The following is a 27,839-nucleotide window of genomic DNA, read 5'->3' as shown; positions in this document are numbered from 1 at the left end:
CCTTCGATTATTCCTTTGTCTCATTTGGAAGACGACCCCGACTATGCTCGAGTCACGCCACCGCTCGCGCCTATGATCACGTATGCCTCTTCCTGTGTGAAAAACGTAACGGTCAAAAATCGACGTTTCTAGAACTCGCTGCTTGGCGACAACTATGCTCTCGTCGATACATTGTATATGATCCGGCGGGCAGATAAGACGGTCTGCCTGCGACGTTGTAGGACCGCGAGCGACGGTTAGAAAATACAGCCTGTGGTAAGCTTCGTGGCGTAACAATTAACGATCATTAATATTATTATAACATCATAATAATCATTAATATTAATATAATGAAATTATTGCTCTACGTAACAATAACAAATAATATATGAAAGCAAACACGCTATATATATGACTTATATTTATAGTGATAATATATTTAATAAATTTGTTTTTATGTTTTACATCTTTTATTGAAACGTTATTCGTTGTTACAGCAGAACTCCACTTATTTTTTTTTTTATTTACAAGTACTTTACAATCAATTCTCGCATTGAGGATTTTGACTAAGACTGCACTTATTGGAACGGGATTTGGTTAGTATTCGACTCATTGAATTCCTGTCGATTGAATTCGATTATCTGAAAATGAACTGTACTATACGAAAGGAAAATCATAGCAGAGAGAATTGGTGAACTCCTATTCTATATAAATCGATAAGCTCGGAATTTTACCATACTAAAAATATAAAAAAATGTTCTTTCTTTACAATCACTGACAATTAATATATCTAGCCTCATTACAGGTATAAAGGAATATAATCATACGTCTGCAACTATTAACACGTTGAAAAACACGCAAGTTTTACAGGAATTGTCCATGGCGTCACAATGAATTTTTTATTTTGCGATACATATAATGTTGAAATATTGTTTCTTCGCGTTGCTAAACAATTGTTCTATGTTGTTACGTCCCGGGACCTACCAGAAACCATAATCCATCCCTCGGTCATACTTCCCTTAGACCCATTGTTAGCGACCTGAGAACGAAGTTTGTTATTAATGCATCACGCTATTTCTAATACTGCTGATCTTTGCAATGTTATTCTCACTGACAAAGAGAACTGCTTTATAGGGAATATCTGCGACTCTATAAGAAAATACTAAGAAGTGAACTTAAGGCAGTCGCGATTACAGCACGTTCTGTAAATTCGAAAATGCCAAACTCGCGGCGTTTTATTTCGACGTTTGTTCATGTCAATGACTGTAGAAAAATACTCGCAAAACATCGAAGCCTGCTGGCTCACACGCCATTTATGGCAATCCTCAAGCGTTGACGCCTTCTCGTTTTACAGCCGAAAATGACGAAGGACAGGTAGCTGCCCTAGGCGTTCGAGATTCATATTTTCACATAACATTTATGGACTTGATAGAAACATTAAAGCAATCAAAGAAAGAGAGATGGAGGAGTATTAATAGCGGTTCGAACATCTTTAATAGCTAACGCATTGACAGTGAGGAAAATGGCATTGAACAATTATACGTTAAAGTAAGTCGTCTGATGTTATTTGCATTATTAGATTTGTATACTTACCCCTCTATTTAATGTTCTCTTCGATGATAAATATTATGTGAAAAGGAGAAAAATGTTGACATTACATCCTAATGCGTATGTTTGTATTTTGGGCGATTATAATCCTCCATTTAAGTGGCTCTGTTATCGCGTTTTTCTTTTTGACAGCTTCGTTTGCACAAATTAAATTCGATGTCCTATGCGTTTATTTTTATCCGCTTAGTTAATCTCAGGAAATATGTTTCAGATCGCTTAATCTGTTTTCCACTAACTACAATTCAATATCCACACAAAGAGCTTTGGACTCGTTCCTTTTCTTGTAATTAAAACACGATTCGAAAAATCACCCTATATATAAACTGATAACTCGCCTGAACACTGATAGAAACACTATCTTTAATCACAGACCAATCTGTGTGCTTAAAGTCAAACTTTCGAAATTCGCGTGTTAACGTTCGCCACTACAAAATGCCACTTGAAGGCTTGTCGAAAATACAGGTTCGTACTCGTTTCCGTTCGCGACACCGCGTTATCTGTTGCTCAAGTACATGCATAGGTCGGGTTCAATTCCTTGTTTTCAACTACATGGGGGACGGCACCTTGTTGCGCAACTTTGGATGGTTTCGTGGTAGCAACATAGGCCCAGGTGCTGCATCCTTTCTCTGGAATGCGGTCGGCGGCGTTTCCAACGTCTTTTTGGAGGGCGTCGGCTATCGATGCTGAGTGTCTACTTTCCGCTTACAATTGGTTTAGCCCATCTCGTATCCCGTCGCAGTCTTCGTACCGTCGTCTGATTGCCGTTGAAATTCGGCTTGCCTTTGCTGTTATCTCGTGTATCCGGTCTGCGATCTTGATCATGACGTTTGGGTTCGTTTCGTTCCCGACGGCCAGGATTTGCTGCATGTACATTGGAAGACGGATTTTCCACGCCGCCAGGAGGAAGTCGTCCGGAGTCGAGAGGAAGGCCCGGCTCTTCAATGCCTCATAAAACTGCGACGGCGTCCGATCTCCCATTTGTTCTTTCTCGAATAACTTCCACTTTTTCGCAGCGTCAAGAATCGTGTTGGGGTCACCAACCTGAGGCGTAAGACGCGAAGGGTGCGAAGGTAGTACTTGGTCAACACTGTCTTTATTAATGTCACTAGCGCGTATTGGCGGAGCCGGTTTTCTGCGTTGCGTTTTCTTGTTCAAATGAGCCAGTCTTTTAATAAGTTCGTTCTTCAACAGTTCGTATCGTCTCGTCGCCGGCGGGTTGAGCACTATGTTCTTGACTAGTTTCATGTATCGTTCCTGTAGGTTCCCGATGACGATGTTATATTTCATTTCGTCACTCGCGATGCGCGCACTCCTGAACTGCACTTCTAACACGATAAACCACCCCGTGACGTTTTTCGGCCAAAATGGCGGTATCCAGAGTTTGCTCGCTGCTTTCACAATGTCGGTGGCGTTCGTCGCACTTTCGAGCTCTTCCCCGCCGGCATTTGCCATCTCGAACACTCGTGATTCGTGGAAACGACGTCTATATGACACTAATACGTCCACTTCCTTCGCTTGAGATCATGCCAGAGTCACCAATTTGAGGCGTAAGACGTAAAAGGAGCCAAAGGAATACTCGGTATATTAATTTTACAGTGTGTTCATTAATGTTACTAACGCTCGAGCTGTTGCCCGCACTCACCGTCGCGAGCTTTCTTAGTTTCTCCCTTTTATAGGGTGGCCTCTGGGGTAGGGGAACAGTATTTTCTCTTGCCGAAGATCCTTGCGCTTGTCACACGCTCAAGAAAGCTACCCGCTCAAAAACAGTAATCAAGTAGACGAAACATCCTGCATGCCACAGTTATCGAAATAATAACAAAACAGTAACCGAATAACCGCCTCTGATATATATCCGACGATAACCTTTCCAAAGGGATTAAAACATCAATATAGAAACCCTCCTAAATTAGCGCTCAACACATTTTCTTGTAACACTTTGAACCGTCACTCTGTCGAATTTATATAATAAAATTTCCATCATCTTATACGAAATTCAATTTTTTCACCTTATTCGTGAAACGTTCGAACTGCGACGCGAACAGATCATCGGCGATCTATCAGTTTCGTGATTTCTTGTGTCTCCGACGCGAAACGCTCTTCCGTAAGTTCCAAGGTTTTCTTTTTTACGACGTCCTGGCCTCGGACTTCAAGACTGGAACTTTTTTTATGACCTTGTGCCGCCATTATATTTATATATTCGATACCAAAGGGCCTATGCCTGTTAAATAAATAAATAGATAGATAAATAAACCTCGAACCCACTTTCACTTTCACAAATGTCAAACAATTACAAATGACAATTTGACAATTGCTTAATTACAGTTATGATAAAATCTAGGCTAAAGCATTAGAAGGCTTCCTCAAAATTACAAAGGGAAGGCTTCGGTTTTCCTTTCATCTCCGACATATATAACTCCACTGAAGTCTTATTTATGACATATTCAAAATAAAAGAATGTAAATTTAAACATTACGTTCGTTGAAACTCTGCGAATCCGTTTTCTTCTTTTAGTGCATTTTTGTATTTACTAATTTCATTTAAATAGTTGATTTAGATAAAATAGTTGATGCAACATTTAATATGTCATATATTAATTTAAGATAAATTTTATTAGTCCTCCAAAGGAAAATCTAAGTAAACTATAACGAAGTTGGCTTATTCGAATACTATACTGTGTTCAGTAATTAGTATAGCCTCAATAGGTTCACCATCATATCTAATTTTTTTTTTTTATTATTTAATTTATACTTTACAATTTGTCCAGCTGGACATTTGATAAATTTTTCTAACTTAAGCATATCTAATTAGGTTAGGTAAGATTGCCAATTCATTTAGAATTAATTTTTCATTTGTTCTATAAAGAAAATTTTGAAAGTATGCTACTTTAAATTGATATTTACTATTAGAACATAGTATACTAAAACACATAAAATTGGTGTGCACAGAATGTCATTTTTATTACGTAATAATAGTGTAGTAATTTTGTCATATAATAAATAAAATAATTACTGCTATTTTTGCTTAATATCATCAATATTTTAGAAAGTTTCCGTTGGCAGTAAATGTATTGCATCTTCCATATACATTTTTGAATTTGTTAAAAATTTTGCTAATACAATAATAATCGATGAACATGTCTCTCATTCCAGTGCTAACGAAAGTTCAAAAAATTTCAATAATTAATATAATGTATTTATAAAAGTTCTCTATATTATACGTTCAAATGTTCTTGCGAGTCACTGTATGTAAACAAAATTAATCCACTTTTAACAATAGCCCATAGTTTTTGTCAAAAAAATGTTTTTCTCGGAGAAACAGTTTAGTTGAAAGAGTAGAGCTACAAACTTTCTTTACTTTGGCGAATTAATCTCATTTCAAATTAACCGAATATTGAAATTAAATACTAAAACATTGAAATTAGATATTACATACACAACAGCCCAGGGCCGTAGAAAAAGTTCCAGCGTTGAACCGAAAAAAATTCAAAACTGAAAGAGATCCATATTATTGTGCCGTTCAATACTAACCTTGTTTTCGGTTACAAGGTCCAAAAACAAAAAAAATTTGAATAGATTGTTATTGTCGTTTCTTGTAATCTTCAGCTAGAGTTACACAAGAAGGTTAACTTTTTGTGGTAACGTCTGTCTATATAAACGTATAAACATGCTCCGTATATTGTTTTTTGTATTGTAGCCACTGATAGAGCGACGATTCAAATCAGCATACACTACCTCTGTACTTATACTTATTTCAATATATTTTGCTATTACGAATTCATGCACTCGTTTCTTTATCAAACAAGCATACACATTATTCACCTCATATACATATGTATATATATATTTATATACATATATTTTAAATTGAAAAATAAAATACACCTATCGTCGAACGTAATCTACGTAACCATCCGGAAAGTAGGATGCAAAGTAGTTTCCGGTATGAATTCTTTATACGGTGCACGTGATCGTGACACTGAAATGAGATTTCCGCTTTAAAAGCCACGTTGACCGGCGGAAAAATTTTGCACTCTGTCCGTACCTTTAGCATACAAGTATACCATCAATTGTGAATTTCAAAATTTTCGACTGCCAACTTCGAACGATCAGAATATATGTGCTGAATCGAGTGTATGACAAAGATTAAAAATTCAACAATTTCATTCGGTAAAATTAAACATCTTTCTCGTAGAGGTGTAAAAAAGCTTTTAACAAAAAGAAACGATGCAGAATTCCAAATCGGGTTGAGTCAAATTGATTAGAAGTTCGAGATGGATAATGATGATTTTATATCAGATACACTCGATTAAAAGTATTCAATTACTTGAATATTTAATAGTGTGTTTCTATCATATAATTTTTCAATACAAATTCTAGTTTATTCTTAAACATTATTTTTTCTATTATCGTCGATTCTATTATCAGAATAAAATATATAAGAATACATAAATAAATTGTAACAGTAAATAATGTAGTATAAATTAATAAATAAAATAAAGAAATAGATAAATATTGTAGAATAATAAGTATTTGTTAAAAATAAATTTGAAATTATTTTCTATGTTAATGATTTACATATAATTTTATACACAATATAGTGTAGATCTAACATATTGTGTATACTTCTGTGATCAACTGAAATTATACATTAACGTGATTACATTAACGTGATACATTAGTGATTAACGAAAGGGAAAAAGGAATTCTATACTTATTTGAAGAAGAATATTATGTGTTTGAAGATGAAGCAACATGGTAAAATATAAAATAGTATGTATATTATACCTATAAAATTGTGAATGAAATATAAAATAGAAGAATATAATGGTAAACGTATAAAATAAATAGAAATATGAGTATAAATAATGAATACATGATATTGTATATCATATAATATGGATTAAGAGTGGCAATATTTAATGACGAAATGAAGGAGGAACGGCAGAAAGAGATAAAAATAAGAATTTAAAAATTACAGTCTTATAGGAAAACGGGAAATGCGAGTTGTCATGTTTTTCACCTATGGCCTTTGATTGATAAAATAATGTAGCAATATAACAATATCCGTTACTGTTGCTAACAATCGGCTACAATTAATTAACTACTAATTTGACTTGGCTGAATATAGAAACCACTTCCTTTTCAAACCTCTTCTACATTGCCTTCCTTAATAAGTTGTACCTCAAATTTGTCTTACGTTACTTCCGTTTCTTGGCCGCTTTGTCTCGTCAATTAAATTCGCGTTTTTCAGCTGCAGCTTTGCAGAAAAACGGGTCAACCAGAAAGTAGCTCACACTAGAAGCAGAAAGGAGACTACCCAGTGTACAAACACATCTAGGTGTGCGTACAAGAATCGCAGGCCATTCGAGCAAAATAATGGCGCTAGTGGAAGTGCATCGGCTAATTTACGAGTCGACATGGATGAAAACACGAGCTCTCCATTCTACGTATATAAGTACTTACACTATTCATCGTGGAGAAATGGCGTCAGCGGAATACCTCTACGAGGTAGTTCTTTGAATTCTGAATCGAATTCATTCGTCACACGAGTATGCCTAGACTTTAGACTAGAGGAATGTGTTCAAATCTCATAATTTTTCTGGCATACGCTACCGTCTATAAGTATCTCGGATATTTCATACAGTTCTATAAGAAGACCGATGTATTTGCTATATTTTCAAAGTTATAATTTACGAACGTTACTGTTAACTTTGTATCTTTGAAATAACTAGAATCCGATATCCTGCTCTATCTAAACTAAAACAAGGAATATATCACTCCTTTTATACCACTCACCAATTTTATGCTTATTTATAGCGAATATCTGAATCGTCATATAAAATTTCGAAACTTTCAGAATGTGGCTAAAAAACACATATTTCTATCTACTTTCAATTATTAATATATATTAATATTAATATTAATATATATATATTATTATATAATATTATTATTAATTATTAATTATATAATAATATTATTATATATATTAATTAATATTTACTATTATTTTTATCAATATGTACCAACTATACATAAGAAGATTATAGAAAAAGAACACATGATAGGTCAAATTTCTTATTTTCTAAAGGACAGCAGTTTTAAGACTCAGTACTTTGTCTATCAGTTCCATATTACCAAAATTATTCCTATATTTGATTCCGAAGTTAAACGTATGTTTTTTCATTGTCAAAAAAATTTTCAAAATATTAAAGTATTGCTTGTCTTAATAATGTTACCTTTCATTTTTACAAAACTTAAAACTTGATTTATCAGTTTTTAAGAAATTTACGTATATCTGTAGTATCTTGGACGAAAGGCCTAAGAGATATCGGACGAACTATAAACAATGTCGCGAGAAAGCCGAACTGTCGACAGGCCCAACAATGTATCGTCGGTCCTTCGGTCGAATAGTTACGCAAAAAAAAGGCCTACGTGACTCTGGCCACGAGCGGTTGCGGAGCACGTGCGTGGTGGGGCTAAGAATAAAGACAAAGGAATGTAAGGGAGAAAGACGAATTAATAGTCAGAGTGTTAGTTGAGAGGTCAAAGAGTGTGAATCGAGAAGTCAGAGAGTGCGAATTGCATTGTCGAGATAATATTGCTAGTGTTGTCGAGAGAGTAGTGACGAGAGTTGCAAATTAATTGTAACTGTCTAAATTATAATACGTTATTATGATCAGTTTACGTTAAACAACCATCGTTTCCTGTTTAATCAACATCTATTTAATCCACTTATTATTAATAAACTAATTGCAGTAAAAATCCTACAAATCCAACAGATTATTTTCACGAATAATAAAGTGATTTTGAATTAAAAACTGTTCAATTTATTAGTATTTCGTTTGGTTCTATTGCTTTCTATTTTTTATGAAATAAATAAATTCATTTTTATAAGTGCTTCCTTTGTAAATAGGCTATGAATATTGAAGTAAATTCATATGTGCAATGGAGCTTAAGTATCGTGGAGAAATAAACGACGACTTTATTCTAAATAGAATAAATAGAAAAGTTATGTTAAGATTGTGGAAAACCTCTACGAGTCTCTTTCAAATGTGAATTGAATTCGCTCGTCATGGGTGCATCTACGCGACTGCACTCCGTCGCGGAAAATAATTTACCGCGCTCGTGGTTACGTTCAAACGATATTAAATCGTTCGTCGATCGATGGTCGACCGACTGATTCGACGCTGAACGATTTGAACTTTAACCTTTCCGCTACGGGCAGCTTCTTCGCCGCGACACTCTCGCTGAACGATTCGCGGCGGCAAAACAGTGCACGGTAGGCGAGAAAGATCTCAGCGGCCGCGTTTACGCCTCACTGCAAAACGCTCCTCTGATGGTGTTTTTCGAAGAAACAAAACTTTCCGCAAAACAGAGTATTTATAGCTTTTTAACACACTCACTTTTAACCCTTTCGCTTCGGCAGTCCAGTCCGCCTAAGTGCTCTCTCTGTACGGAGGCGCGCGCCACAAATGCGCACAGTGGCGTGATTGCTGTATAAATGTTTTCCTAAGTCTTAAATAACAACTGTGCTGAATAAAACAATAATAAAACAATCTTCGTTTCACTGTCAATGGATTAATAGATTTTTTAGCATGAAACGTTTCGATACGATCGTTTGGATATATGAAATATATTGCGTGAAATGTTTTGATGTTGTTTCAACAATGAGTAACTTTTAAGAAGCGATTAATCCAATATGTCAATAAAATCAACAGAAAATGCTCTGCTGGTAACGAAAAAGTATATTATTGACTATAGATGGCACTGGTGTATGCCTGATATCTGGGGTGCCGATCGTCGCGTGGTTGCCGCCTATAAGCGGCACCCGTTACCCACAGGTCATCTAGCTGGCAGCGCCTATAAGCGGCACCCGAAGCGAAAGGGTTAATCACAATTTGGAAGCAAATAACATTACAGAATATGATAATATGATGTAATATAATATAATTGTATGATACTAGTAGCTTTTAATAATAGTATTGCGTGTGGTATTTTTCAAAATATGGTGTTACACATAGGCGAACATCGCAAACCTGGCACTGGCATCGCGATTCGCTCCACAGTTCCCATCAATCGATTATAATTGACAACACACTTCGGTTTTTTTAATAATTTTTTGTGTGCGATGATGACGTTTCGTGTCAACCAATTCTTCATTGTGGAAAGAGAACAACATATACACTGCCCTCTTGTTACACCATTTTATTGTTAATAAAAGACTTGAGGATGTACAATACTCGTCGTATGTACAATAGGCGGCATCTTACGCAGCGCGACTATAGTCGCCCGTAATACGTCAGTGGCATCTTATGCAGAGCGACTGTAGTCGCCCGTAGTATGTCAGTGACATTTTATGGAAAGCGACTGTAGTCGCCCGTAGTAGCGAAAGGGTTAAAACTTCCCGAATAGTCTGTCTTGGTACGTGCAATTAGCTCTGGCTAGAGCCAACTCGTCTCGATACATCTCGTTCGAGTTCGACCGCGTACAGATTACTTTCGAATTAATTCTACGACTTTGTAGGGTCGATACGGGCAATGGTCTAAGAAGATAGTGGAAAACTGGCACTCGAAGTCGTTACTCGAGTGTTGTTCTATCTGTGTACCAATTTCTCTACCAATCTATCGTATTACGGAGGAAAGAATCAGGCAAAATGAAAACGCATTCTGTTGGATATGACATAATTATATTACTTTCGAAAATAAGTTGTCGATCAAACGTATTGATATGAAGTTAAATAAAGATATTAAAGTTTCTCAAATGTAAAATACTATAAATATAAAATACATAGAAAATTTAAATCGATCTGATATGAAGAAAATTTTTAAAGATTTAAACTTTCCTGTATTATCAAGGAGAAAATAGTGAAAAAGTGAATAAATAAAATGTTGGGAAGAAAGTATTTGTTGTTTCTCAAAGTTCATTTTTACTTTGCAACATTTAAGAAAATTTTTCTCATTGTCCACCTCATCTATAAAACTGCTAAAAAATCGAATCTGAACTATTGGTTAACCATTTTATTATCTTGATTTTGTCATTGTATAAAGAATATTGAAATATTTTGCTGCGGTGATAAAACTTGGTACGATATTGAAAGACAAGTAGGAGAGTTTCCGGGCATTTGTGTCTCTATTTGAATACGAATAACTTTTTCTGTACCTTCCTATGTATTTTTATGTATCTGATATACAATATAATGTTTGTACATATGTCTTTTCATGCAGCCAATTGGATACGAAAGATGGGAAAGAAAATAGGATCAATATAAAATCTAGAAAGAAATAATAAACTACCAGGTATAAAATACTCATTTTCAGAAATACTATGACACTTGTTGCACGAGCTGTAGTGTGTAGTGTTTTGCAAACGTCTCAATATCTGCTGCAAGCATATGTTATAAAAAAGCAGGTTCATATTTAAAAATGTTAATATGACCTTCACAGGACCATTTCAATGTCGTTGCAAGGTCAAATAGACAAGGGTATAGTATGCCACTCTCGATATCATACCTAAACTTTATGTCTGAAACATTTCATTCATTTCGGAGTATTTCAGTGCTTCGAGTTAAATCAGTCATATTGCATAAGTTTGAATTAATTATTAACATAATATTTATGTCTTTCATTATAAATATTCCTAATACATCAGAAAAGAAGATATTAATATGTATACAAAATGTCCATATTCCTTTATTCTTACTTAAAACCTGAATAGAAATTTTTTCTTATTAAAAGTTTTTATTATTATAGCAAAGATACTAACTATGAAAAGTAAAATGTTAATTTTTATAAAATTACAATATTCATAAACCATTACTATGCAAATTCTTATTGGTTTCATCTTTTGAATAGTCACATCACTCTATTCATTACTTTTCATATTCTTTTTTTTATCATATTCACGCGATCATTGTCACTCATACAAACCAAATAAATAAATGATATTAAACGAACTTATTGCTGGAATTTAAACACATACACATTTAATTTTTAAATCTAACTCATTCTCAACGCGAGAATTGATTATAATTTTAATAAATAAATAAATTAAAAAAAAAAAAAATCTGACCCATGAACATGTGATTACCAAAGCATCATGAAACACATTTACTTACATTATCCTAAGAATAAATAGATAGAGTTTCGAACTAAATTCCGAATTCCTTCTCCACTGAAACATAATTTTTTACAATATTTAATCTCCATACTATTTTTATCGATTATATACGTAGTCGACGTGACATTAACGCTTTGATGCTCGCATAAATTTACTAGTAACCTTAACCAGTAACCGACGTTTTCTGATAAAAAATTTCAAGTTCGTAAACTTTAGATATCTTGCGCGTGACACCAACATCGTTTCACCGGACACTAATAGTTGTTCTGCACTTGATATCATATTGGTGCCACAGGACGTGGGAGTGCTAAAATTTATTTAACGAAGCTATTAATATATTCTATCTACGTGATCTAACAATTTACTAAATAAATTAATTATATCTACGCTTACATTATTATTTCTGTTGGAATACAATGATATCAATCGCATGCAGATGAGGTGATTGATCGTATGAATTCTTCCCTTCGGTGCCCAGCGCCATCCCCACTAGCGTGCGTTCGTCAGATATACCACGGCGGCTAGCACGTGCATGCTCTTTCGATAATTCGCCGGAAGAAGCGTAAGGATATGGAAGGAACATTGGGCACATCGAGAAGCTACTAGAAGGTTCTGTGGCACGTGTGACGCCACACAGGCATCCACACAGGTTACACTCATTACTGCATAGAGAGTGGGGTTCAAAACCTTTTCAAAGACCATGGGTCACTAAGCCAGTTAGTCTGTGAATAACTAGCCAACTGTCTACATACTAGAACGCACATTTATAATTCTTATAATAATTGTTTAATAAATATCACATTATATTATTTCAACATAAACATTGTGTCTTCCACAGATTATTAATCTTAATCCCAAGATTAAATTCTAACAATCTCAAATTCAAAAAGATATTAATTATAGAATAAAAAGAAAATAGCATAAGTATTTCTTACTCAATGCAGAAAACAGTATCTGTACATTTTTTGTAGTAATATTTAGATAAAACTTCTAATAATAATTCTAAATAGGAACATTTAAGTAAAGATTTAATTATAATTCTTAATAGTAACATCTAAATAAAAATTCTAAATGATAATTTTACATGACGATTCAAAACATAAAGTTTTCACCATAATTTAAAGAATTTTCGTCGAATGAAAGAGAATACTATCCTTTACAAGATCCTTTCGCTTCAGGAAACAAGATACTAAGTTAAATTCATTTAAAATGCAAACACGTAAAGTTTCCTCTGTATCTTCTTCCGTGTCTCGTAACAAAGGAAATTTTGCACAAGAACAAATTGTTTCAAGGGTCCGCTGATGTTAAGTAATTAATTAATTTCCAATTGCGCTCGATATGTCCGTGTTATTCTCGACCGAATTACTCGATTCCGATAGAGAATCGAAGAAAAAGAAAGAAAGAGAGAAAAAAAGGGAAAAGGAAAAGAAAAAAAGGACGAGCTTAATCTCTCTTTCGTTGGTAGCGTTTTTCATTCTGAAATTGAGTTCATTGACTCGACATCATTATTCTTCTCATTACGTACTAACTAAATCCTCTTCGTCAGTTCTGACAATGACAATAAACGCATAAACAGTCTGAAGAATTACATGAAACGCATGGGAAGATATTAATTCGATCTCGATTCGCGATACCTTTCAACTTTTATTTCCTTGAGTTTTAAAGCATTTGTCAGCAATTGGCAGCTGCATGACTTCTTTTCAATTGTTAAATAAATATTACTACCTATTTTTAAATGAATATTGCTACTAGATAGAGTGAAGATGTGTAAGTTATTACTGTTCAAGATAATTGAAAAGGTAAGGTTCTATGACACTGCTGAGTGAACCCTAGGAGGAGTCTAGAACTCTTGAAGGGCCAACGAACCACTCGGTAAAAGAAGCAAACTTCTATCCTTCACCCTCATCGTAAGCGATCAACAACCGGGCAGATGCGTGAAATCAATTCTCAAGAGCTGTTGTCTTCCATCTGACATAAACTAAAAGTCGTGGTCTGGCCGCCGGACACGACAGTCAGTTACATATAGTTAGTCGTAGATTATGATCCATTTTCATCTTACAAAGATCAACGATCGTGGTCCAACCGCCAGGCACGACAGAGTCACTTATACAAAGTCAATAGTAGAGTACATTTCATCTCCGTCTTACGAAGTTCAAGGGTCGCTGTTTGACCGCCGGACACGATATAAAGTCGATATTGTGTATGATATTCAGAAAGGACAGTTCTTTAATAGTCACGCATTCAATAAATTCATATAGTTCACTATGTAATCAACCGTCTGGCTTGCAACTCCTTTCCTCCGTCATTCCATTCACAACCGTGAGCTTTCGGACGCGTACAATTACTATGATTTGTTTTCTTAATGTTTTTACAGTGTAAATGTAATAAAACGATTTATAATGAAGAATTTGGAAAATAAGTATCTCTTTATTCTCAACATTTCGTATATTTCTATACAGGGTGGTTGGTAACTGGTGGTACAAGCGGAAATGGGGTGATTCTACGCGAAAAAAAAGTCGAAGATAAAGAATAAAAATTTTTCGTTTGAGGCTGTGTTTTCGAGAAAATCGACTTTGAATTTTCGCTCGTTACGCGTGAACTTTATCACGTCTCGTTATAACGGATCTCACTGTAGATCGTTGTCTCGATGGAAAAATTAAAAAAAAAATTTTTTTTATTTAGATTTAAATTTAAAATTTTTCTAAATTAGAAGAAAAATAGCAGTACCCCGGCAGCGACATCTTCAGTCAGCAGCTACAAGTATCACGGACAACACAACCACACCTCAGATGTTACTGTCATCTAGTGGCCAAGGATGTTCGGAATTATTATGAAGCTTATAAAAGTATAAAAATTAGATATGTCTGAGTTTTAGAAACTTTTATTTCAAAATTTGCAAATTCATAGTTACGTCATTGCAAGTATAATAATATATATAAAATATTTGACGGCCGTCTCTCTCTCTCTCTTTCTCTCTCTCTCTCTCTCTCTCTCTCTCTCTCTCGGGAAGAGATTATTCCAAATTAGATATGCAAATTAAATCTTACCTTAACTCCTATTTTCTTTGCGCGATAGTAGAGAATGTGCAAATTTCTGATAAAATTGGTTGACAAATTTATCGGAAATTAGCAACATCTACAAACAAGTAAGCATCTTGAAGCGATGTATATATCATCTGATTTAAAGAGAACCAGGATAACAAAATGTACCGATAGCATGCAACAGAAAGCCTTAAGTCCTGTAAATAACTCGCAAAACATCAGAAATAAAATGTTGCATAACGCTGTATTGGTTCCCAATGATTTAACATCTCAATTATTCCTAAGTATCTTATCGGTTCGTCTATTCGAGGTAACAGAAAAATAGATTACTGGGAAGAATACATCGGTTATAAGAAAAATGATAACAAGTAGATGGTATTCGATGTGATGACAAAGGAAAATCAATGCAGACCCAGAACCGACCACCATTGAGTAACTTTTTCATCGTTAAGACTGTCAGACTCCCGACACCGGATACAAAGCCGATCATCCGGATTGAACGCGATTGCCTTCTGGAAAATAGATGATTCTCCGACTCGGGACAAGGATATTGCATTGTAATGATATTGTATTCGATCTATGGGAATTAGTAGTAACTACGGTTAGGTAACGGTTGCCAACGCGTTTCAATACCAATGGTCAAAGGAGAGATCGGCAGGTATGCAAATATGGTAAATACAAGAAAAGAACTCTCATAAAAAAAAGACTAAACAGAAAACACCCCATTGACCTCACTAAAAAAATAAAATAGAAAAACTCGAGGATGGTATCCCACTGAGAGTAGCTATCCACATATTAATTAGCAATAAAGCTAGAAAAATTTATCGAATGTCCAGCTGGACAAATTGTAAAGTACAAATTAAAAAAAAAAAAAATAATGGAGTGAAGAAAAGAAGACTTTACCGAGCTTCCTTGGCAAAAGATAGGGTTAGACCTATGCCATAAAGACCACTGGTTTTTGATCATAACAGACTATTACTTCAGATTCCTTGAAATTTGCTGATAACAGAAAAGTGTAAAAAAGCATTCGTTAGATTTGGCATTCACGAAACTGTAAGAAGTGAATACCACACACAGTTTTCGTTCAGATTCCGTCGGTTTGCGAATGACTTCAACCTTGTATGTAACAAATTCGCCAAGGCTCTTACAGAGCAATGGTGCCAATATGAAAATTGCTAAAAGTACTACAACAAAATGCGATGATATTATCACTTAGCCAACCGCGCGCGCCACTGCGAGCTATACGTTTCCACGGCGCTCGGACAAGTCAACCTATACGCTTTCGACCGTGCATTTTTCCAAGTATCGAGGACTAATATTCACTGCTTAAAAAATAAGGAAGTTTAAAAATGATTTATATGGTCAATTATATTTTGCGGTAATGATTTTATTTAACGATTTCACATGTTGTTTATACAAAACATCAAATTAAAAGTATATATTAAAAGTATACAAAATATAGGTAAAATTACAAACATTAAAGATGAGTAAAGGTAAATAACATGACTTGAACATGAAATTAAAAATATTTTTTTACAATGTGGTATCGTTCGATTATAACTTTATTGAGTCATAACTGATAGTGTAACTTTTTAATTAATTTTAACACCACTAGATTGGTGTATTTTATTATATACTGTACTTTATAAAAGCAGAAAAAGTGACGCAATTAATTAGGAACAATTCCAGATAAACAATAACTGATAATAACAAAAACAGAAAAAAAACGCGTTGCAAAAGTCAAAAAGGAGATCTTCCCGCTCAGTCGCGCAGCAATGTATTGTACTTTACAGAGGAAAGATCTCACTATTCAGTTGGCTAAGTGTTAATATAGGTCTCTTAAGCTACAGAACAGTATTATTATTCGTTAAAAAATGGTTATTCGCCCGCAGAATTAATATATTCAAGAAAGATTCGGTCTCATATCCTTATTTTTAAAAAAAAACCTAGGTCCCCTTATAGAACATGACAGAGTTACTTTTCAATAAAATGCGAGACAAAATAAACAGGAGAAAATGTACAATAATCTACACGTAAAGAAACTTTCTGTATTAAAAAGAAGCGATAAGATTTGGATGATAGACATGTGAATGTACACCAAAATTATAGATCAGGATGATAGTAATTCATACTTCATTCGAACAGAAAGTGGTGGCAAGATTCGACGAAATCGATGACATCTCGTCTCAGTTCCGTACAAACACAGTTTGAAGATGAATGGCGTTAGTGTACCAATAATAACTCCTGAGCCTGCGCGAGCCAGTACACCGATATCGTCAAGTGTAAACAACAACCAGAACATGAACAGCGAAAATCCTCGCGCATAAGGCAAAGTGGTCCGAAATAACAATCTCGACGATAGCGTAGGTTATCTCGGAATAGAAAACCTCCCGAAATACTAATCTGTTTTGTGTAATTGTCTACTACTTATAAGGTTATAAATAAGGACAACAACGCCCTGTGGAGAAAAAGAGTTAGACACGAGAGATCACGCTATGCTTGAACAATTCCGAAACCATAAAACCGAACAAAAATAAAGGAAGAGACGATCAGCGACGACGAATACGAAACTAAAGAAGATGAGTAGCATTCATTAACAAGAGTCCTTATAGATTGCTCGACACTGAAGAAACCATGATATCTAGACGATCATGTTATGTTAGCGATAGAATTTGTCTAGATAGAATCCAGAAACGTTTAAAGCTGCTATGAACAGCAAAGAAAGCGCTAAATAGAGGGAAACCGTGAATGTCGAAATGTTCTCCCTACAAAAAAATCAGATGTGAAAGTTAATGGACCTATCAAGAAATGTGATGCGGTACCGTGCAAATGAACTATTCGCGTGAAAAGAAATCCCGATGACACGATCGACAAATACAAGGCAAGGTTAATCATTAAAGGATTCAATCAGTGTCAAAACATAGACTACAGCCAAACGTTTAGCCCAATTGTAAGCACAATATGTTCTGAGCATAGTAAACAGATATATTTGATATTCAATGTGTCAATGGTATTCCTATATTCAAAATTCGACAAGACCATATGCATGGAACAACCAGAACGTTATAGCAACAGTACCAATAGAGTTAGCCTACTCAGTAAAAGTTTGTATAGGCTGAAATAGGTCTCAAAAACAAGCGCTTTGCAGAATTGCTCGTGAAACTGAGATTTCAAACAAGCGATGTTGAGTCTTGCTTGTACATCCGAGATAAGAATGGTAAGGAACTCATACTGATACTATATGTAGATGACGGATTGCTAGGAATGACCGATCCAGAAGAATTAATTTCTATGTAAAACGTAAAAGATTGTACGGTAACATAGTAGGTTCATAAAAGAAATTAAATTCGTAAGATGATTATGCAAAATCCAAAAATACGTAAGTGCCCGAATATTTATCAACGGAGTATATAGCGTACATCAAATATATTTAATGGTTTCACAGAGAAAACATTTTTAAAATTTTTTAATTTTCGTTAGCAAATGCATAGACGATATACGAATATTACATATTTTTCTATTATGGATATGAGATTAATTAATAATAAATAAAATTTAGATTATTGTGGAAACTAATGGTTTTTTTCATTAAGATAGAAATGAGGTGTATAAGTCGTGTCCGTGATGATTGTGGCTGGTGGCTGTAGATGTCGCTGCTGGGGGTACTGCTATATTTTCTTCCTATTTAGAATCGTGGAATAAAAATCGGACTTCGGTCGCTGGAATTCGATCCCGCGTTCCGAACGTTCGTAACCTAATGCGCTAACCACTGCGCTACCGTCGTCCGTTGGTTGTTTATGTCGAGTCGCCACAGTACCCCCTTACCAGTAATAACGTTTCTTCCTTGTGTGGTAAAGCATCAGTAGTGTCTATTGCCAAATCCGAGTAGATGTGGCGCGAAGACTTCGATGTGGCGATGGATACTCGCACTACGGTGGCGTGTCGTCGTCGTTTCGTGTTCATCGTAGCGATAGAGGTCCAGTTTTCCCGACTTTCATTGACACGGAGATCTACACTTTCGCGCCCGCTCGCGGTACAAGTCGTGATAATAACATAGACCGTTTCGGGAGGTAGAACGCCGACGACGCCTCCCGGGGGAATGCGAACGCGAACGCATTCGTCGACGGACGCTAATACTGAGCGCGTTGATCCTCGCATTAATCTGCCGCAATTCCTCGCGCAATTCCTCGCTCATTTCCTCACGCCTTTCCTTACGCATTTCCTTCCTGAAATTGGGCGCTGCGTCGTCCTGTGCCTCGCGTTTGCTCACGGATGCTACTCTCGCCTCCCGCTGATCGCTTCCTGAACAGGCCTCCTCTACTCTATCCGTGACCTGGATTATTTTATCCGTGCTGATGTCATCCATAACCTCCAACACCCGTCGTATGCGGTCTGGTAGACGATTCTTCCATAACGTGAGGATGAACTGATCCGACGCTAAGGAACTGGCCAGCTTCTTCAGGTCGTGGTAGAATTGGGACGGCTTACGGTCGCCCATCACCTCTTTTTCTACCAGTCTTTTAACCCGCTCGCTGTCGGATTCAGCTAGACTCCGTATCAGTTCTTCCTTTAGCCGATCGTACTGACTGTCGACTGTGGAGTCCAAATCAACATCCTCGAGTCGCTCCAGATACTCTGATTCGAGACACCCAAACAGGGTGGCGACTTTGTCGGAATCTCGCTCGATTCCCGCCGCCTCAAGCTGTTTCTCAAATACCGTGAACCAAAACGATACCTTCTGCGGCTTCATCGGAGGCACGCGGATTGGTTACGGGTGCATATGCGATAAATTGTTCTTAGACATTTGATCACGTCGGGGTCACCAATGTAGAGGATGAGGTAGTTCAAATATCTCTATTATAGTCTGAGTTGTGAGCACTTTATTAAAGTAATGCCTTGATACAAAGCACAAGTCCTGGTATATAATTAATCGGAATAAATACGCGCGTGTGTCGAGAAACTTCGTATACACTTTGATGCGTCGATATTACTGAACTCTCCCGCTCGTCAATTCGCTCGTTTATTTATATTGGTCGGGGGACAGTCGGAAAGTTTGAACTCGACTGCGTTTGTCGGTTGAAAGTAACGACGACATTGTTTTGCTCTGAGTTTGGTTATTAACACAATATGTGTGTGTCCTACGATATTGATGCTCCGAGGGAAAACAACAATAAGATTTGAATTTATTAGCGTGCCGCTACAGGAACAAAAAGAAAACACAAATAATCTACTGAAAGTTGAAATAAGTAATATCTGGTTTCTTCTTTCCATCAAACACAAGAAATAAACTTTAATGAAACTATTTGGATTTGAAGAAAACTTGTACAGAATATGAAATAAAGTCGGATGAAAAATCGATTTGATACTACAATTTCGGTTGGGTTAAACGAGAAGCACGTAGCATAGATATCACAAAAGCAACATCAATCGTGACAAGACGTTTTATTCATAAATTGTTCACCGATCAAAAAGTGTTGCAACAACGATGTACCGGATATATCAATGAAATATCATAAATTTCACATAAAGAATACATCACATAAAGAATACTTCATCGATACACTGTTCAAAAATGTCTATCTCAAATTGGGGCGTTTGTTTGAGAGGTTCTTCGTCAACGCTGCAGTGATGGATTTTCGCGTGTACGGACGTAAAAGCGCACCCGGCGTTCCGTTTTTCGAGGACCATACTAATCTAAGTATTGAATCTAAGTATTGAAGAATGAGTTAACTAAATCATTCGTATGTTTGTTTAGATGAAATCAATAATTTCTAAGTCAAAGTTATATAGGATTAGAATTTTATACAAGGTGTTCATTATAATAATCAACAACCAAAGTTAGTTAGAAGTTAATTGACAATGGACTAAAATATACAAATTAGAATATTTTCGAATTAAAAATCGGGGTCACGTATGTACACTTTTTAAAATATATGTGAAGAGTCAAGAAAAGTAAATGATAAATACATTCTTGCTTATTTTTTTATTTTTATATCGCTGTATCTCTAAGAGGAAATATTTTAATATAAAGGAGCTAAAAGTGGAATCTGTTAGGTCCAAAAATATAGTTGAAGTTTTTTAGTAGTCTAAGGTATATTTGTTATAACAAGCAATGCTTTCACATATATGAGGAGGTTGGAAAAATACATATTAAGCTCTGAAATCAAATAAAAGCACACATTTTATAACATAGAATAATGATGATAATAATAAAAATAACAAAAAATTAAATTTAATAATTTAAAGAAGATTCCTCATTTTAACTTTTCGGCGAACTGCATTGCTAAAACCTTCTTTGTATTTATACCATACACCATTCCTTGTTAAACGATTTAACGAATTCATTGATTCTTTATCCAATTTGTTGTGTTTATCTTGATCGATTGTAATAATTCTTCCAAAGAAATCCTTATATTTCTGTAATTATCATTATTTTTGTAATATTTATGTTGAAGAGGAATTAAATAACATTAAAAGAAACGTAGAAAGTTATTACTGTTTCTGTTGTTTTTGTTTGAAGATTTTTAGATTGTTCTATAACATTAGTTTTGCTAGCTGCATTATTGCATATCTTGGCGACAGGATCTGATGTTGAATTGGTTATAACATTATGATTTGTAATTCCTTCATTTTTACTTTGAATAGATCTTGTATTTTTTATTGCATTTTCAGCTCGTCGTAATCGTTCAGCTTCTAACTCTTGAACAATTATTTGTTTCACTGTATATGTGAGTGTTCGATGATACTTACAATCCGGAAAAATGCCTATTTCAAATATATTACTGAAAAAATATAATTAATTTGTACATTTTACATACGAATCTAGACTATACTTTTCTAACTTACGGATCTAGTTTGTAGTCATAACTTTCATCAAGATTCTTTTCTTGAATGAATGTGAGGCCAATGTCAATTAAAATATTCACTAATCGATTAAGATCATCCTTCTCTTTGTCTGAGTGTAAATGTCCAGAAACTGTTCGTAATTGCGGAGATAATAAATCCGGAAGAAAAGGAGCAATGTCGATTGTTAAAATTACACTGTTACGACCACTACTTCGTTGAACAGCAGTTAGAATACCAACGTTCCTTGCATGTTTCTGACTTATCTAGGAAAATTGAATTTTTAAATTAAATTTATGAGTCTAGATCATATCATATGTGTATATGTATGATAATTATATATACAATATATGTAATTCTTACTTCATATGCAATGGAAGGATAGGATAATTTAACATTTCCTGCGGTTGCAAAGTATAAATGCCAGGCAACGAATGTATAATTTATATAAGGCATAACAGACCAAGTTTGAAGATTTGCAATAAGTGATAAAATTTCATCAAAAAGTTGAAACCATTGTAAACATAATGCTATATAACTAAAATTATCATTACAAGTTTCTGGATAATTATGGAATACGCCTTGAGCTAATTTTTCTGTTTCTCCTAAAGCAAAAAATAAATGTTATTAATATCTTAAAAATTTGTATTAATAATATTACTATAAAAATAATTTACCATTTTGTACAGTTTTTAGTACAAGTTGAACTCTTTCTGAAAGAGGCAGTATACCACTTCTATTCATGGGTATTTTTAATATTTGTTTCCACGAGTCGAACAATCCTTTTCTACTATCTTTTAATGCAAAAGATAAATTGTCGCCTAAACTAATACCACCCATATATTGTAATGCTCCTAGACATGATCTAATATCGCAACCAGATACTTTTACTAATCCTAAAAGTGCATCAGGATTTACTTTTAAATTTTCTTTTTGTGATATTTCCATTAACCTGTCTGCTACTTTTGTAGCACTTACTTCTGGTACTGGTATAATGAGGGCAACTGCTCTAAGAGCTCTATAATAAATATAAAATAAAATTAATATTCGTGCATAGGAGTATATGAATCATATAAATAAGTTGTATTAGAAATTTACCTTAAGGAAGGGGTATATGGTTCATTACAGATACATATTACAGGGCGGTGACAAGAATTTGATTGTTTAGCAGTTTTAGTCTTATCTTTCTTTCCTTTTGAAACTAATTTACCTTGTACGAACTTAAGAAGAAGATCGATTGATGCAGCTGGTGCACCATCAATTTCATCTAAAACTAAACAATTTGGCTTTGGATCGTTTCCCATTACTGCTTTCATTTGTGTTGATGCAAGAAGGACTTGTCTATATTTAACAATACATATCTATACAAATTTGCGATTTCAGTTGGATATTAATTTTAATTGTAAATTACCTAAATGCATCTGGACTTCTTTCATCACTTGCATTAATTTCTACTACATTATAGCCAGCATGTTTGGCTGCTAAATGGGCTAATGTAGTTTTTCCTAATCCAGGTGGTCCGCTAAGTAGCACAATTCTCTGAATTGGGAAACCTTTACTATCTACTTCCTGAAAAGCTTTTTCATCCATAAATTTTCTATTTTTAAATGTAGAATTTACTTTTTTCTTCTTGTTATTAACATAATTTCGATTAAATACTATTTTATCCCAGAGTTTTATCCAATGTAATAAGTGTCTGTTTACACTTTCATCTGAAAGTAATTCCATGTAAGATCTAGGTCTATATTTATCAACCCATAGTTCATCATCTTTAGCAGATTTTGTAGCAGCAAGGTAGGGAATTTCACAACTGGCACGCTTAACATTCTGTAATATCTACAAAAAGACTTGAAATTCTTACAATATGCATGTCATTAAAGTTATTGCAATATATGTTGAAAGAAGAGATAATATATATCTTCAAGTCACTTACAATTTCTTCAGCTGCAGTTTTAAGTTGACTATATGGTACTGACAATAAGTTGGAAATCGAATCTGCACTTTTTTTAATTTTATTTTGCTCATTATTTTTTACTCTTATATAAATACGTTGTGCATCATGTGGCCTAGTCAGAGCAATAAAATTCCAACGGGGAACTCTCAATGATATTGACTCTCTCTTGCTAAATAAAATTATGAAGCAAATAATATGAATCTTTTACTACTTTTAAGTATAAAAGTTAGCGTATTTTCTTTTAACATACTTTTCAACATCTTTTCTGTTAAAAGAAACTCCACTGTCACATTCATTAAACTTAACCTTAGCATCTGCTACCACTTTAATAATTTCTTGAGGTTCATTCCATCGTGGTTTCTTTTCTTTTGGTTCCTGAATATTAGCTATAATTCAAATACAATGATTTATCATATATATGAATGTTTTAAGCTATATGAAGATACATACCGAAATCATTTATATCTAATATATCTGAGATATCGCCAAAAAGTTCATTATAATTTCTTTTTTTTGTAATATCTGTACCAAAATTGTCATTGCTTTCAATAACTTTACTACTACCAGGAATACTTAATTCATTGTATTTACTAGATGTAGGAGTATTTAATTCCTTATATAGATTTGATATAACAGTATTCAATTCATCTTCTCTCCGCTTCTCCTGCAAATTCTGAACTTCTTGAGGCTGTTCTCCTTTTTTTTTTTCAAGCTCTAAAAGTAATTTAAATTTGTAATTACATTTATTTTGTGACTTTAATTAACTTCTTTTACATTAATAAACAAAAAATTTATTAAATAATAGGATAGAATATCCTATTAAACAAAGTTTCCTATTTCTCATACACAAATTCTTAGATCATTTACATAAATTTATAAGAAGTTATGACAGCAAGGTTATAATTTGTATACCTTCAATTTCTTTTAAAACTTCATATTCATCTTCGTGAACTAAATCAAATTCTTCATCAGGATCGGGAAATTCAGAATCCATAATTGCAATTTGTTTTACAAATATTTTAATTGTTATATATTGCTGTTCTTCAAATTTAATCCTAGTTGTACATTTTTGTATACGTATACATTATCTATTATATTTTGCCGCGTATTTTTTCGCGGGAATTTTAAATCGTAACACATGAGTAAATAAACAAATATGATTTCATAGTCAATGAAGATAAGTGATATCAATATATATTTAATTGTATTAATATCTATTTTACTTCTGTTAATATCTATTTTAATAATACATTTTCATATACAAATTTTTTCGACATTTGTTTCGAGGAACTATGGGTCGTATATTAAACATTCTCTTGGAAAATGATATTAAAATTTCATTAATTCTATACGTATATACATATATATATAAAACTGATTTTGTTTATAATATATTTATATCCTACAGTCACATAAACTTTACGTAGCGTGCCATTACTGAAACTGCTGCGGTTCAGCGAACACTTTTACGAGCTTGTGTACGGTACCAAATAAAAATATTGACACAATCCGGATCTTCGTATAAATTTCTTCGTAAATCTGTAAAGAATGTGATTCTCTATTTAATCTTTTTGTAAAATATAACTAGCGATTCTAAAGTTTACCATGGTATACCATATAATTACAAATTCAAAAAATAATTATAATACAGAAGAAAGGTAGAACACACACAAAGATCAGTGTTCAGCGAAACAGAAGTATCGGCACACTTGCGATTTTGTTATATAAATTTATTATAACATTTGATTTAATATTTAGTATGTAATCCTACTTCTTTATGTCAATTTTCAGATGATTTGACATTGAATGTACTAATTTTTTTTTGTGACTTTTTGATCTATTTTATACCATTCACATCAAGCATAGAAAAAAAACTAAAAAGGAAACACCCAACAGATCTCACAAAGGATATAACCTAACAAACACGAAGGTGGTACCCCGCTGGGGGACGCCACCCACATGTTATATTACTATACCACAAAGCTATAATATTTTACCAAATGTCCTACTGGACAAATTGTAAAATTTAAATAAATAAATAAATAAAAAAATATTATATTACTATACCACAAAGCTATAATATTTTACCAAATGTCCTACTGGACAAATTGTAAAATGTAAATAAATAAATAATAAAAAAAAAAATTTCTCAAGGAGTACTTTCTTCAGATCTTACTTATTAATATGATGTGTCTTAATCCTTCTTCCTAATTCAAATCAAAAATGCTGAATAGAATTTAAGTCATTAACATATACGGTGTACTAAAAATGATTTTTAGAAATTGTTTAATAATATAGGTTATGTGTGTGGAATCATTATCCTGTTGAAAATAATAATCTTAACATAAATTTTATTTTTCCGCCTTTTTCCAAACTTCTGCTTCCAGATATTTAACTAATTATATTTGTCCGTGGTATTTTCGATAAAAATAAGCTCTCCTACACGAGAAGAGCACATACACCTCCATACCATCATCCCACCTCATCCGTATTTGACGGTTTGGATATAGTTTTTTTTATCTAATTCAGTATTCGATTTTCACCAAATTAAAACCTATCCACCACATTAAAAAATATTCGATTTGCTTTCGTCTGAAAGCAGTATCTTGTCCCAGAATGCTTTTCTTGTACATAATTAATAACAAACTTCAATGACTTTTTTTATTAATTTTTTTACTGCATGATTTTCGTTTTGCAACTCTTGATTTATATCCAGCAGATTTTGAGCGTTCTTCGAACTATTGGAACTGGGGTCTATTTCCGTGTTAGATTTATTTTTGCACTGTTCCAGATATTTCCGAGGACTTTTTTCTCTTCTATAAGCTCTCGGAAGACATCCGTTTCGTGTGGCATTTGTTAAATCTTTTTCGCAAAAAAATTGTTTAATCATTTTTTTTCTACGGTAAAAGAGCTTCTGTTAATAATAATTGTTTAATTACACTTTTTACGGCAAAATGACTTCTGTTAATAATTTTTTGCGGACAAGATTTTTCTTTATGTCCTACTGGACAAATTGTAAAATTTAAATAAATAAATAAAAAGAATAAAAGAAAAAGATTTTCCTTGGTCATATAAATTTAACATAATATTTCTTTTACCATTTATTGCTTCTTTTGTTTCATTTCTCATTATTTTCCTTCTTTTCTGCAAAATATTCTTACTAACTTCGAAAAATGACGATCGGTTTGAATGAAGGTATTACCTGTGGCATAATAAGTGCAAGACAATGAAGAACATGAAGTACATATAAACAATGTTTATACAAAATTCGCGCATTCATAGCTGTACACTGGTGTTCAAAATCACATACGCATTAAGTATTCTTGAGGATTTTTTTTTATTTTTAATTTGTGCTTTACAATTTGTCCAGCTGGACATTTCATAAATTTTTTCTAACTTACTCTTATGGTCGAACGCTATCTTGCATGAACCACACACTTTCTATACAAATTTATGGTATTCTTCGCCAACTTTTCCTTTCATTTTCTTTGTATAATTTCTTGCAAATTACCCAGGCACGTCAGTCACGTTATTACCTGAGGACAGTTACCTGTAGGCAATTACCTCAGGGTAATTACCTACAATGTTTTGAAGAGCGGATTGAGTATGCCTATTGAGAAAAGCGATGGAATACCCTCCTAATATGTTCAATAATGCTTAGAACTGTCTTGCAAGGATACTATCATTTTAGCAACGAAAGCGGAAAGTTAAAAGCGCTATTCAATGTTATAAATATAATTCTTCATTTGGCTGTAAATTTGTATTATTACACATTACTCCACAAAACGATATCTTAATTAATCCTTCGTATATGAACTTCGACAATCTTTCTTGTTATTTCTTTCGGTTTTTTTATTTTTTATTTCACGTGTATATATGTGAATATTGATCACTATACAGGGTGGTTGGTAACTGGTGGTACAAGCGGAAAGGGGGTGATTCTACGCGAAAAAAGAAGTCGAAAATATAGAATGAACATTTTTCTTTTAATTTTTTTTTTACATTTTTCCATCGAGACAACGATCTACAGTAAGATCCGTTATAACGAGACGTGATAAAGTGCACTCGTACCGAGCGAAAATTCAAAGTCGATTTTCTCGAAAACAAAGCCTCGAACGAAAAATTTTTATTCTATATTTTCGACTTCTTTTTTCGCGTAGAATCACCCCCTTTCCGCTTGTACCACCAGTTACCAACCACTCTGTATATGAAATTGTATCATGTAATTAATTCCACAAAGAGGTATTAGAAGAAAATTGTCTGAAACATTGTAACTCGATAACACCAACATATACG

The 27,839-nt window shown here is 33.9% G+C and overlaps 2 protein-coding genes and 1 long non-coding RNA gene across 6 annotated transcripts; 2 read left to right on the top strand and 1 right to left on the bottom strand.

The window, feature by feature from the left end:
* Positions 1–471: 471 nt before the first annotated feature.
* Positions 472–7,281, top strand: LOC117206466. 2 transcript variants are annotated; one of them, XR_004487400.1, is made up of 2 exons: positions 472–670; positions 785–994. XR_004487400.1 is itself a non-coding variant. In XM_033445815.1 (2 exons), exons 1-2 carry the CDS (start codon positions 627–629, stop codon positions 7,178–7,180), a joined length of 387 nt encoding a protein of 128 aa, XP_033301706.1. In that variant the 5' UTR covers positions 493–626; the 3' UTR covers positions 7,181–7,281. The 2 variants fall into 2 exon arrangements, 1 of the variants encoding a protein (XP_033301706.1); XM_033445815.1 differs by lacking the exon at positions 785–994 and adding an exon at positions 6,838–7,281 and having other exon boundaries at positions 493–670.
* Positions 7,282–9,903: 2,622 nt separating this feature from the next.
* On the top strand, positions 9,904–10,316 carry LOC117206465. The gene is made up of 3 exons (XR_004487399.1): positions 9,904–9,931; positions 9,976–10,010; positions 10,113–10,316. It is a non-coding gene; the product is annotated as an uncharacterized LOC117206465 (long non-coding RNA).
* A 10,508-nt stretch (positions 10,317–20,824) lies between these two features.
* LOC117206460 (chromosome transmission fidelity protein 18 homolog) lies at positions 20,825–24,648 on the bottom strand. Of its 3 annotated transcripts, XM_033445805.1 has the most exons (11): positions 24,456–24,647; positions 23,994–24,257; positions 23,794–23,929; positions 23,523–23,712; positions 23,001–23,425; positions 22,688–22,930; positions 22,267–22,607; positions 21,953–22,194; positions 21,593–21,855; positions 21,243–21,528; positions 20,825–21,163 (listed from the first exon to the last, which is right to left on the bottom strand). In XM_033445805.1, exons 1-11 carry the CDS (start codon positions 24,535–24,537, stop codon positions 20,987–20,989), a joined length of 2,649 nt encoding a protein of 882 aa, XP_033301696.1. In that variant the 5' UTR covers positions 24,538–24,647; the 3' UTR covers positions 20,825–20,986. The 3 variants fall into 3 exon arrangements, with proteins under 3 accessions (XP_033301696.1, XP_033301697.1, XP_033301698.1); XM_033445806.1 differs by lacking the exon at positions 24,456–24,647 and having other exon boundaries at positions 20,826–21,163; positions 23,794–23,918; positions 23,994–24,051; XM_033445807.1 differs by lacking the exon at positions 20,825–21,163 and having other exon boundaries at positions 21,372–21,511; positions 24,456–24,648.
* Between the last annotated feature and the right edge of the window lie 3,191 nt (positions 24,649–27,839).

This window comes from Bombus bifarius, unplaced genomic scaffold (genome assembly GCF_011952205.1).
Source record: "Bombus bifarius isolate JDL3187 unplaced genomic scaffold, Bbif_JDL3187 scf7180000008007, whole genome shotgun sequence".
Lineage (NCBI taxonomy): Eukaryota > Metazoa > Arthropoda > Insecta > Hymenoptera > Apidae > Bombus > Bombus bifarius.
Note: the sequence above shows the minus strand (reverse complement) of the source record. Positions and strands in the feature narration are given on the sequence as shown.